This window comes from Protopterus annectens, chromosome 1.part0 (assembly GCF_019279795.1).
Source record: "Protopterus annectens isolate FY-2018-M chromosome 1.part0, PAN1.0, whole genome shotgun sequence".
NCBI lineage: Eukaryota > Metazoa > Chordata > Ceratodontiformes > Protopteridae > Protopterus > Protopterus annectens.
The window spans coordinates 1290751121-1290763585 of NC_056725.1; the positions used below are offsets into that span (position 1 = coordinate 1290751121).

General features: G+C 38.1%; 1 protein-coding gene across 1 annotated transcript in view; it reads right to left on the minus strand.

Moving 5' to 3' along the window:
- The window catches only part of LOC122797659 (cytochrome P450 2D15-like), a 685649-nt gene extending 673974 nt beyond the window's left edge, over positions 1-11675 (minus strand). Inside the window, exon 1 of the mRNA XM_044066203.1 lies at positions 11390-11675. Coding sequence (XP_043922138.1) covers positions 11390-11599 — 210 coding nt within the window. The 5' untranslated portion in view covers positions 11600-11675. The remainder of the gene's footprint in view (positions 1-11389) is intronic.
- Between the last annotated feature and the right edge of the window lie 790 nt (positions 11676-12465).

Consider the following 12465-nt stretch of genomic DNA (forward strand, 5'->3'; position numbering starts at 1 on the left):
TGAGGCCTTGGGTATAACTTATTTTGTACTAAAATGATAAATACAAAAATGACTAACATGGCTGAGGAACAAAATAAAACACTAATTTATTAAACAAGAGTAAGCGCTTTCACTTAAGTTTGATGAAGCAGCAGTTTGCTGGGAAAGCGCTTACTCTTGTTTAATAAATTAGTGTTTTATTTTGTTCCTCAGCCATGTTAGTCGTCTTTGTATTTATCATTTTAGTTCATATTTTTTTGTATACTCTAGCGACCTTCACTGACCAGTAACATTTTTTTTTTATTTATAACTTATTTTGTCCCAGAAGAAAAGGGTAGGCTACACTCCCTGTTCTGATTGTAAATTTTTCATATGGCCAAAATGTCATTCTCATTTCATTCAGTAACTGAATTTTCAAAGAAGTGTTACTCTAATTATTTTACTTATTCCACTAGCACTGAAAACTAATATTTCTTCTACAAAATCTTTATCTTTTCTTCCATTAAGTGGTCATTCCATTTTGGTAAATAACATTCATTCAGTGTATCTACTACATAGCATTCCTTGGCGGGTGTATATATTTCACTTTCATATCATATTCTGCAGATTAAATGGCATGCAGTAATCTTGTGAATATACTTCAGAAGGGGTTATGATCTACTTCTACTTGTATTTCTTTTCCATGGTTTCTGGGCATGATAGAGTACATTGACTGCATTCTGGACTCTAACCGGTAACATACTGACCGACATGGATAATGTTCATTTTACTAGTGCCGTTTTCATTGACCTGACCCATCTCTTGTTGTGTTTTTGTTTTGACTGATTATGCATCAACAGATCATCTTTTGTGATTATGACACCTTATAAACCTTCACTCACTGCTCACAACTGCTCTTTAGAATATTTTGGGAGCAAATAAGCTACAAAGGTGTAGGAATCAATCATCTATTCTTTTCAGAAGGAATGTTAAGTGTATATAATTTGGAGCTTTTTTATTATTGGTTCTTCTCTCAGAAGATCTGGTTCTGCACCATACAGAAAAGAACTTGGAATTTTATAAATGTCAGACTACTTTCTCAGCTTTAAGCAATTGGTAATATCCTGTTTTAATTACATTAGTTAGATCTTGAAGATCAGCACAAAGCACAATTCTTGTCCTGCTTCACAATAGTAGCCATGCTTTTTTTTTTTTTATCATTTTCTTGACTCGGTTTGCTTGTTAATGATACATAAACTTTCCAGTTGCTTTAATTCTTGCTCAGTTCCACTCCCAAGAACTACTGCAGCATGCATTATTGGAAAAACCATCTGGTCTTATTTGACTATAGCCTTGCTTATAAACAAATCAGCATAGTCATAGACAGTATCTTTGCAATTGCTCTTTAAAGCAGTTGACATGGCTCTGTCACTGTGAAAATGATGTTGTGCACATATGGTCTGTGCCTGCACACTGTGCATTTGTTTCTTCATGTCTAACATATTCCAAGCCCCCTAATATACTAGCTAGATTATCTTCATGATCCAGTGCTACTGTTTGAAAGAGGATTAATTTTATTATTTCTGCTTTAAAAATTCATAAGTTAATAGCTCCTGATGCAGTGGTTTGCTTGATGAACTGAATAAATCAGTAATCTGCATACTGACTTAATGTTACTGACTTCAGTCCCAGCACTTTAAAGCATTTTCTGATGAAATATTACACTCTGCACTCTTGTCTACTTTAAATTAAAACTACAAATAATTAAATGTATTAAACTAAAACTACACAAGTTTTATCATTCAGATGACTTATCTTCAGGCACTGCCACTCCACTCTGCAATTTAAAATAGACATCTTTACCATTTTAATAGCACAGTTTGCTTTAATTTACCAAAGTAATGTGCACATTCTTTATAATGTTCTGTTTTCTTTTACACATATCATTAAAATGACTCTACCATAGCTTAATAGATAACTGGTTAATCATTGGATAACACTTTCTTTCTTATTCACAGCTATATCTTGAATTTATAGCTTGAAGTTCACATGTGCACTCCATGGGTCACAATGTCATTGCCACTGATACTGGTGTGTGTGTGTGTGTGTGTGTGTGTGTGTGTGTGTGTGTGTGTGTGTGTGTCTGTGTGTGTGTGTGTGTGTGTGTGTGTGTGTGTGTGTGTGTGTGTGTGTGTTATTTTAGGCTTAATTTTCTTTGCTATGTAAATGACATTTTGGCTTACACGCTTGCATTTCTTCATTTAAATGATCTCACCGTGTATTGTAATCTCATTCATTTTCTACACTTTTAGAGATTTAAAGTTAAGCCATCTTGCTTGAAGGTCTGCATGTCTGTAATTACCACAGATAATTATATGTGTTTTATCAATGAATTGTGCATCTCACCTAATCTACTCTTTGGTTCTGTCCTTTAGTTCAGCAGCATAAGTATCCATGCTTTCCTTTGAACACTGGTTTCTTGTAAAAAATAAATGACAAATAAATGGATTTTTCCTTGGCTCACATTACTGTTTCTTAATCTTTTCTTCATTGCTGCTTTCCTTTCCTTGAAAGGCATGAACATTAAATAACTTCAAGGTATATTCACACGTGGCATGCAAAAAGGTGACACACTGCTTTACAGTTACTTTGCTATTCTAACTAAGTAAACCAAATGAATCAATCCCCACATTTTGCTTTTCTGATAATCTGCCTTGCAACAAGCAAATTCTTGATGGTTTCTGCTGGATCATGTTCTCTTTGAAATGGCAAAACATTGAGGACTTCTCATGAGTTGTGCATGTGAAAGACAAAAACTGTGACTTAAGTAAAATACATTTAAATATGTGAATTATGTTTCTGCACTAAAGAATGACAAATGACTCAAAATGAATAAAGTTATTCAGTTCTTAACACATATTATGAGATGTAACATGTGTATTGGTCCCAGTGGTCCCACCTTTATTACACTCACAAACCCCTCACATCTTTCCAATAGCCAACCACAGCGCTAACCCAACACTACCTCCTCCATCTTCCCACTACTATCACACTTCCTCAGCTAACATGTACAAGCATACCTTACCTATGCTCACTGCATGCACTCTTCTTGCATATCTTACATCCTACCAAAGCTCCATCATTCCCCCACTCAACCACTACCACTGTTATGTACTACTACTCACACCACCACTCATGTCTCACCCTCACTCAGCTCCCCTCCCACCAACTCAAGAACCATCCCTATGCACCCCGATACATTCTACTAACTATATTACTCAAACATAAAGCATCCCTACAACTTAACATAGTAACCCTCCCACCATACCTATTACCCACAGAGCACAATCATAAAGTTTCCCTTATAAACAAACACATTCAAAAACTGAGAAAACTAATAACCTCATGCATATCAAAACTAGCCCTAAGTGGAGACATCCACCCCAACCCTGGCCCTACCATCTCCAACCCCAATCCTCATAATCAGATTAGAAACCACAACTTCTCCCATATTACAGCCAATAGAAAGCCAAGTGACTTCCTTCTTCTAAGCCTAAATATTAGACATATATCCAACAAAGTCCATGAACTCCATGCCACCATAGACTTGTACACCCCAGATATAGCCATTCTGACAGAAACCTGGCTAAAACCTCACATTACCAGTGAGCAAAAACTCCCTACAGGTTATGGCATACTAAGAGTAGACCGGCTAAACAAGAAAGGAATGGAGGTGGTGTAGCTATAATATTTCAACAGCATCTAAACATCCACATCTTAAAATCATCAGCTCCACAAATAGGCAATGAAGAAATAATATATACCAACCTCAAAATAAACCAAAACAAAACCATCAACATAATTGGATGCTACTTCAAACCTGGCCAAAACATCCCTCCACTAGAAAACCTCCTCAGCTGGTCTACCTACCATCTCCCCCAAGATTTCAATATCGACTGGCAATCCTGTTCTGGCAACCATACAACCCATCATGTAAACCTTCATGGCTTCCCCCAACTAGTCCAGTCACCAACCAGGATAAATAAAAACTCCAGCAAGCACACTACCCTGGACCGGATACTAGTCAGTAAGAGCCCCCAGTTATATATAACAGACTGCTTATCAGATAGCCTCAGTGATCACTCCCCAACATTCCTACTCAAAAAATACCTGTACCAAGCTAAACCTATCATCTACCATCAAATACGTAAAAAACTAAACTTTAACACATTCACATTCATCTCACCCCTCAAAGAATGTAACTGGCATCCTCTAAAGTACCTCAGTCTTGATGACGCAGTTGAATTTTTTTAATACTACCTTCCTGAACATCCTTAATTACCATGCCCCCATAAGACTTTCCAGAATCAAAGCACAACCCTCTCCATGGCTACAGAAAACCACTAATTCAGAAATGAAAAACAGGGATAAAGCCTGGGAGAACTGGCGCAAAACCAAAACCCCCTCAACTAGACAGAAATTCCTAGAACTACGCAATAGAGTCAAAAAGCTAATAAAACAGGACAAATTCCAATACTACCAGTCTGCCCTAGACTCCTCCCAACACAGCCCCAAACAATTCTGGTCCTCCATAAACTCCATCCTCCACCCAGGTAAAGTCAGTACCCCTCCTCCTAACATCCCTCACTCCTCAGAAAATATTGCTACCTCATTCAACACACACTTCACACAAACCATACTATCACTAGCTAAACAACACAACCCCCCTCCCCTCCAACCCACACCTTCAACTAGTAATCTCCCCACTGCCTTCTCTTTTTCTCCTGTACCTACCTCCAACATAAAAAAACTCTTAACTAAACTTAAGCCCACCAAATTAGCAGCAGACAACCTCCCAAGTGAATACCTACAAATCGCAGCTGATGCTCTGGCCTACCCAGTATCCATCTTGATTAACCAATCTCTGTCAGAAAGTTACATTCCCACACTGTGGAAAGTATCACATATAATTCCCCTCCACAAAGGCGGACCCTCCACAGAACTAACCAATTACCGCCTCATAGCTATTCTCTCTCCACTCTCCAAAATACTAGAGAGATGCATACACTCTCAGGTCTCAGACTACCTCCTTACTAACAACCTCCTTTCCAATACTCAGCATGGTTTCTGACCAAACCATAGCACCACCACTGCCTTACTCTCCTTTACTAACACTATCCTTCAGCATAAAAACAATGGCTATCTCTCCTCTGCTACTTTCCTAGACCTATCTAAAGCATTTGACATGGTCCCACACAAACAACTTATCCCTGTCCTCAATAACCTATCCTTCTCACAATCAATCACCAGCTGGATTCAGAGTTACCTGTCTGACCACCAACAATCCGTTGTATGGCAGAATGACATATCTCCCCAACTACCTGTCTCCATAGGGGTTCCCCAAGGATCCATCCTTGGACCCCTACTCTTCTCTGTTTTCACCAATAATCTAGCCTATGCCACCAAACATGGCACACTCATACAATATGCAGATGACTCAACCATCATCTGCTCAGCCCAGTTCCTACCCAAACTGGATAAAGTCACACAGGAAGCCTTTTCCTCTGTTGAAACTTGGTTATCCGATGCTCAATTAATACTCAACACAAACAAAACTAAACTACTCATCTTCCAACCCACCAAACATACTCAAAACAACTCTCACTTTAACATCACAGCAAAAGACAACACCACTATATACCCAACTAAACACACCAAATTGCTAGGAGTGGAAATAGACAATAAACTAAAATATGACATTCAAATATCCATGACCATAAAAAAAGTCCACAAAAAACTAGGAGCATTATACAGAAATAAGCAACTTCTCACCAAAGCAGCAAAGATTTCAAAAGCAAATTCCCACCTTATCTCCACCCTACTTTATGCCTCTCCAATATATGCCAACCTAAGGCAATGCGATCTAAACAAGCTAGAGACCTGCTATAACAAAATCATCAAATTCGCCACAGGGGCATCCTACTGTAGTCACCACTATCTCTCACTTGCTGAACTGGGCTGGCTTGAACTCCCTCACCTCCTTCAATGGTATCAACTCTCACTAGCCCACAAACTAGTAAACCATCCACTAAATGTCCCATCCCTCCAGAATCTACTCCAACCCTATCGCACCACCAGACCACTAAGATCCAGCAACAAAAATCACTTGCAGATCACTAAAGCCAATAACTCTGCTGGTGAAGCACTATTCTCTTGCACCATAGCCAAATTATGGAACTCCCTCCCACCCACAATTACCTCCATACTATCATGCACCCACTTCAAAACTTTACTAAAAGCACACATAAAAACATGCTGGCTATGCCCTTGCAGCTCCCACTCTAATAACACCCACCCCATCCAACTACTACCTATCTTTCCACTCCACTAACTACCTTGATTATAGCAAGCTCAGATGCTCATAAGCCTAGTACTTATTATACAGCAGGAACTTCTTATTGTAACATTTGTTAATGTCTGTTATGTACTTCACAAATAAAGATTCTAGTTGTCTACTGATGTACTATGTTCTTCATCTGTAAATATGTTGTAAGTAATTGCTATGTAAATTGTTAATCACTATGTAATCCAATGTAACTACTGTCTGTTTATTTTAACTGTGGAGTTTTTCTCCCTGGGCCTCTGCTGAAAATGGACCTAGGTCCAGTCGGACACTCCCGGTCAACAAATATAAATAAATAAATAAATATTGCCAGTCAGAATGTCCATTACAGACGAAAACTTGTATATGTGACCATGTTCCACGTTACATAAAGCCTTTCATTATGGCTGCCAAGTATTTTTTGGATAATCGTGTGAAATGAGAATCCAATAGAATTAATCTTATATCTTAAGCTATAGGGCTATATGCTTCAAGTCATATTTGCTGAACTGTATTTTATATAGTTTTCAACCCAGTTAAAAGAATAACTCTTATCTGTGCCACTGAATTACAGAATATATGAAACTTTTGTCTCCTATTACTTTCATAGCTGTGACCCTTACATGCACAAAACCTTTAGCAATATTTTACAAGTAAAACATTCTTAAAATATTAAAGCATGTAAACAGCAAGCATATTTTCATCTTCTAATACTCTTATTACAACATTAGCAGTCATAACAATGTTTAGCTCTATGAAGTTGATTTCATATGGGAAAAACATGTGACATCTTAATTACTTGCAATCTGTCTGACTTCAGTTTTCAGTAAACATTGTAATTTGGTTAATAATTTATTTAGATAGGTGGCTAACCAATTAAACTGTGAGAAATGGCAGCTTGGGTTGAAGTGAAGTGTAGGGAGCCAAGAATGATACTCCTAGTATGAAGGGCCCTAATGTCATAAGGTATGAGGAATACTCCAATGCTACAAGTTTGTGATATATCAAAGAAGTGATATATTGGAAACCTTCATGATGGCAGTTCCTATAGAATCAGTACCTGACAGCTGGCACGGCAGAAGCAGGGTTGCCACAGTATGAATGACATTGTTAGCACAGACTGTGATAAGGGAGAAGGTGATACAATTTGAGGGATAATGAGGGGCAGTTTGTAGAGTAGACTGATGTAGGGCCATGACTAGAACAGAAGCATTAAAGATATTGAAACATACTCTGCTTTGGTTGTGATGTTTGTAAAACACAGCAGCACAAATGGCAGTCAGTTTTCCTTGTACAGATAACTCCATGAATCCACATACAAACAGTTAGTGTCATATATGTCAGTTAATAAGGGAGAGTTTGACTTCATGACCACACAATCCCTGCATAAAACTATATATACAAGCAGCTGTAGCTTCTACAGCACTCTGTATCTGTTGATTGCAAAAGCACACATAGGTTGTATATGTATAGAAGCTGTCAGACTGGTCTGGGGAACAGTTATAAGACTACTGAGAATATGAGATTTGGGAATCTATCCTTTTGGTAACAATTTATTGCTATTCAGGTACAAACTCTTCTGCTCTAATACAGCCATGTTTCTGCTTAAACAGTGTAGAACCAACCAAAACAATATATACTTCTACCTGAGGCTGTGAGGGAAGATATGAAAATCTGCAGAGAGAGCCCTGCAAATGTCTGTTTAAAAATCATTTATCTCACCCATCAGTCTGAACCTTAAGAACCTAATTTCACACAGCCTATGACAATGTGTGCCTTAAGAGGTTTTAAACAATCATCAAGAATAGTTAGACCCATATTCATTTACATCCATGTACTCCTAAACATGACATTTGATTACATTTAATATAATTGTTTCAACATCATTTATTTAATTATTTAGTTTTACAATTTTGTAAGTGTGCTAAAGTGTACCAGGTCATTGTGTGCCTAAGAAAAATGCTGCATGAAATGAACAATGTGAAAGCATTTTGCACTTTTCAATACAAATATGTGCATGTACTTTCTTAAGCTCCCAATTTTTTTGATTATCAAGCCTTGTTTCTCCTTCATTGTTCTCTTGCCTTGTCAGTTGTTGGTGCACAGAAGGAGGTAGGAGTGGCAAAAACCAAGAGATTCATGGGTGCTATTCTGTGGTGTATTGTTTTGCTATGTATCTAATTCATCTTGACCCCTATTGGATAGCATGTAGAGTGCAATGTCTGCCATTCTGAGAATTTTGTGGCTATACCAGTTATGAAATAACCATAGTTTAAAACCTATATTGAAATTAAAATCTCTAAAATGTTGATATTGTTTGTATATCGTGAAACTGATGCTGAAATTATTTTTATTTATTTTGAACCATTGTTGTTCATTTTAATTAATTATGATCATGATGGACTCTTTAAATAACCTTTCACTATAGAGTTTTTTTAATTAACTTGGCAAAGCACCACAGCATTTTTTTATTAGAGTTATTTGAATTTATTGAAGTTCTTTCTCTGTTGCTCCTGGATTGCTGTTTTCTCTTAAATGCATGCATATTCATATCCACATCTGCTAGCTAGAGTGTGAGATTACTCTTTGTTAAGCACACATCCATGTGTCTCCATGTACATCAGGAAAACATCTTGCCATCCAACACATGGTGTGCTGTGTAGGACAACCACCACAGGATGGTATCTTCCTAATTTCTTTTCAGTCCTAGTCCTCCTTAAACAGTTTCTATGTCAGCCTAGCCTACAAGGTAAACTACTTCCAGCTTGGACATATTTAAGGTGCAAGTCATTGTGCTGCTGAGATGCTAAAATATTCCATGCATCAACCTTAAACTGTCAGTGGGTTAATCTGCATTGTTTTGTACCAAGTGCTATGAGTATCCTAACTATTCCATACCCCTCAGCCATAACATTTTGTGAAAACTGGCACCCAGGCTAATTACTCCATTGACAAGACACCCCTAAGAGTTGACGTGGTAGTGAGGGATATGGGAACATATGTAGACACTCATCTGGCCTTTACCAACATGTGGCCAATGTAGTAAAACAATCATTCTGTCACCCAATGTATAAGTAAAAGGATAACATCCAGGTCCAAGGAAGTTATAGTGCCACTTTATTTGGCCCTTACCAAACCCATCAGTGAATATAATGTCTCCTTTGGGACATACCATACCAGACACATGCAACAGATGGAATGCCCACAAAGGTTCATTATGAGAAGAATTCAGGGTATAAACACATTATCCTATAAGGATTGCCTTAAAGCCCTGTCTCTATACTCGGCCTCCTAGAGGTTACTGAGACGGGATCTACGCCTGGCATGCAAGTCATCCTCGGATTCAGCTGTGATGGACCTTTTGCACATCCACAAAATGAACAGCATCAGAACCATTAGATCCAAAGATTTAAATTTTTCTTGTGATATAAATAAGACATAATGGTGAGACAGATGTCTATTTCAGAGGATCCCCATGCTCTGGAACAGGCTTCCCATTCATGTGAAGCAGAGTCCATCCCTTACCCTATTTAAGTGAAACCTTGAACAATAGATGGGAATTCAGAAATTTACTCCAGGTCTGACCCCCATCTCTCTGGTAGATAGATGTAGGCAGTAATGTCCAAACTAGCATACCCTACAAATTTCCTAACTACCATACTCCTTCCTAATAAACACCCATGATACATAGGAACACAACTGTGTTGGGTTGCATGGTTAGGCTCAAAAAGGCTCTGGTAGTCATTAGCCTAGTATATACTTATGAACCTATAAAACTATTAACCATGGCATGCATAATTTTCTTTAACACATAATTTTAGAAATAAAAGTATAGTATTAGTTTTCTAATCTGATACAGAGTACAAGACTGTTACATGCTGAGACTTCTAGGCATACCTCAAGTGGTACGGAGGGATGAAACCCAGAGTATGGTAAACAAGTCTAGTCCTTGAGCAGAGTACGACCTAGGAGAATCAGGTTTGATAAACAAGTCTAGTCCATGAGGAGATGGGTGGTGGGGGAGGTGGTGTAATGGAATGGCAGTTTTGCAGTTTGCTTACATCAGTGGAGAGGTAGAGGAGCACTGCAAGAATTGCAGCCCATTTTGGATACAGTAGGGTCCCAGCCCTGTCACTCGTCACTGTGACATGCAGAATCAGATCATCCATGGCATGCCAGTACTGATGTCAATGCACATCAGATGTGGATGTGGGACTAAAAGTAGACACAATAAGAAAAACATCTAAAACACCCACAGGTGATACCCCATCTCAGCATGGCTCTTGCCCCAGCAGGTACTGTAGTTATTTCCAGCCAGTGTGTTTGGGTGGGAGGGCTAAATGAGTCAGAAAAGACTGATGGCTTGCATGGGAGTGGCAAAAAAGGCTACTGCTTGTCATAAAATGTCACATTATGCTCCTCCGTCATTATGAAAGAACACATGCTGCCATTTTCTCTTCTTAACTTTTTTTATGAAATTGTTGAACAACTAGTTTTGGACTACGTTAAATATCGGCAGTCTGTATACCTTTTATTTTATAACTGCCTGCTTATTTTGTTGCCTTTTAGATCCTTCACAAGCATGTCGACTTGCTAGCCAAGCAAGTCTAGAATGGAAAGAAATAAGCTACACTTGTCATATTTCAGGGGGAAATGTTCTGTTGCAATGGGTGACATTTTTAAAACATGATGCTTACATTTGTTTTGAAAATGAAAAACTTTCCATGCTGAAAGTTACAAATAAATGCAGTGAATTAACACTAAAATGAAAATCATGTGTTTGGCTCCACTGTAAAATCTTTCAAATATTAAGCAGAATTAATAATGCAGAATGCATCATCAAACATTTTGAAAACAGAGGGTAAGCTATAAATTGTAAAAGTGAGTAAGCATTCATTTGATTAAAATGTTAGCCCTGCATCTTAATGTGAAAATGTTCACATTGTGTCACTCATATACTAAAGCACCTGCACAACTTTAACATGTACTGCAAATTCATTTTAATTATACTTCTCTGGAAAACATGATGCCTGATTTATACCTGCTTACCTCAGTTACACGCAAATGTTTTTCCCGCAGACCAATCTGAAACAAGTTTCCAACAAAAGGCAGACCCCATGGACCTGGAGGATACCTGCTCCACACTTTTCTTCTCTTCATGAAGTCAAAGAGCAGAGCAAAAACACTTAAGAAGACAGCAATGACAGTTGTGCTATTAAACAGCTGCAAGAAAGACCAGGAAATGGACAGAAGCTCCATGTTTGTCAGCAAGTCACTGAAATGTCTCCAGCTGTATTGCCACGACAACTGTGAGAACAAGCCTGAATGACATGTGTTATGTAAAAGGGAAAAGCAAATCAGCATTCTAGGAATTCCAGGCTGTTTCTCAGCAAGATTTCAAACTTTGATCATATTAAAGGGGACACAAGCATTACTATCCCTACTTGATGGTGTCTTGTTTCTGTAATTATTTTCAGATCCCATTTTCTGAATCATCTGCTCTTATTTTAATGGTAATAACTTTATGTTTTTGATACAACTTTAGAAGTTGTAATTAGTTAAAAAAAGAACATTCTTCAGAGAATTTCTGATTTTTATCCTGCTACCTGTCCTATACTGCCCATTTTATTAATGTTTTAATGACTGTGAAAATGTGTGTGGCTCTGTGTGTGTGTGTGTGTGTGTGTGTGTGTGTGTGTGTGTGTGTGTGTGTGTGTGTGTGTGTGTGTGTGAGTGAGTGTGTGTATGCGTGACATGACGCCCTAAAGAACAAGTACACAAAGTAAGAATAGGGTTTTATACTGATGTAAGTCACCATTTAGCATTCCTGTACACTGCAGGGTATCCAACACCATTATGTATGGAAAGATCAGCTTTCTACTGACCAACACAATACCAGAAACATTTCTGTGGAAGCTTTGCTGTAGACATTCCCATCTGAAAGTAGTATCACCTTAGGTTGCACAGACAAGGAAAGGGGAAGATCAATCATCCTTTTAGCAGGATTGTACTAAGCACTCAGTTTTGTTAGTCATACACCAAGTGGCACAAATGACTAGACAGTTTAGCTCACAAATGTTTTAGTTTGGCCATTTAAAGGTTCATTGGCACCCACCCAGATCCCC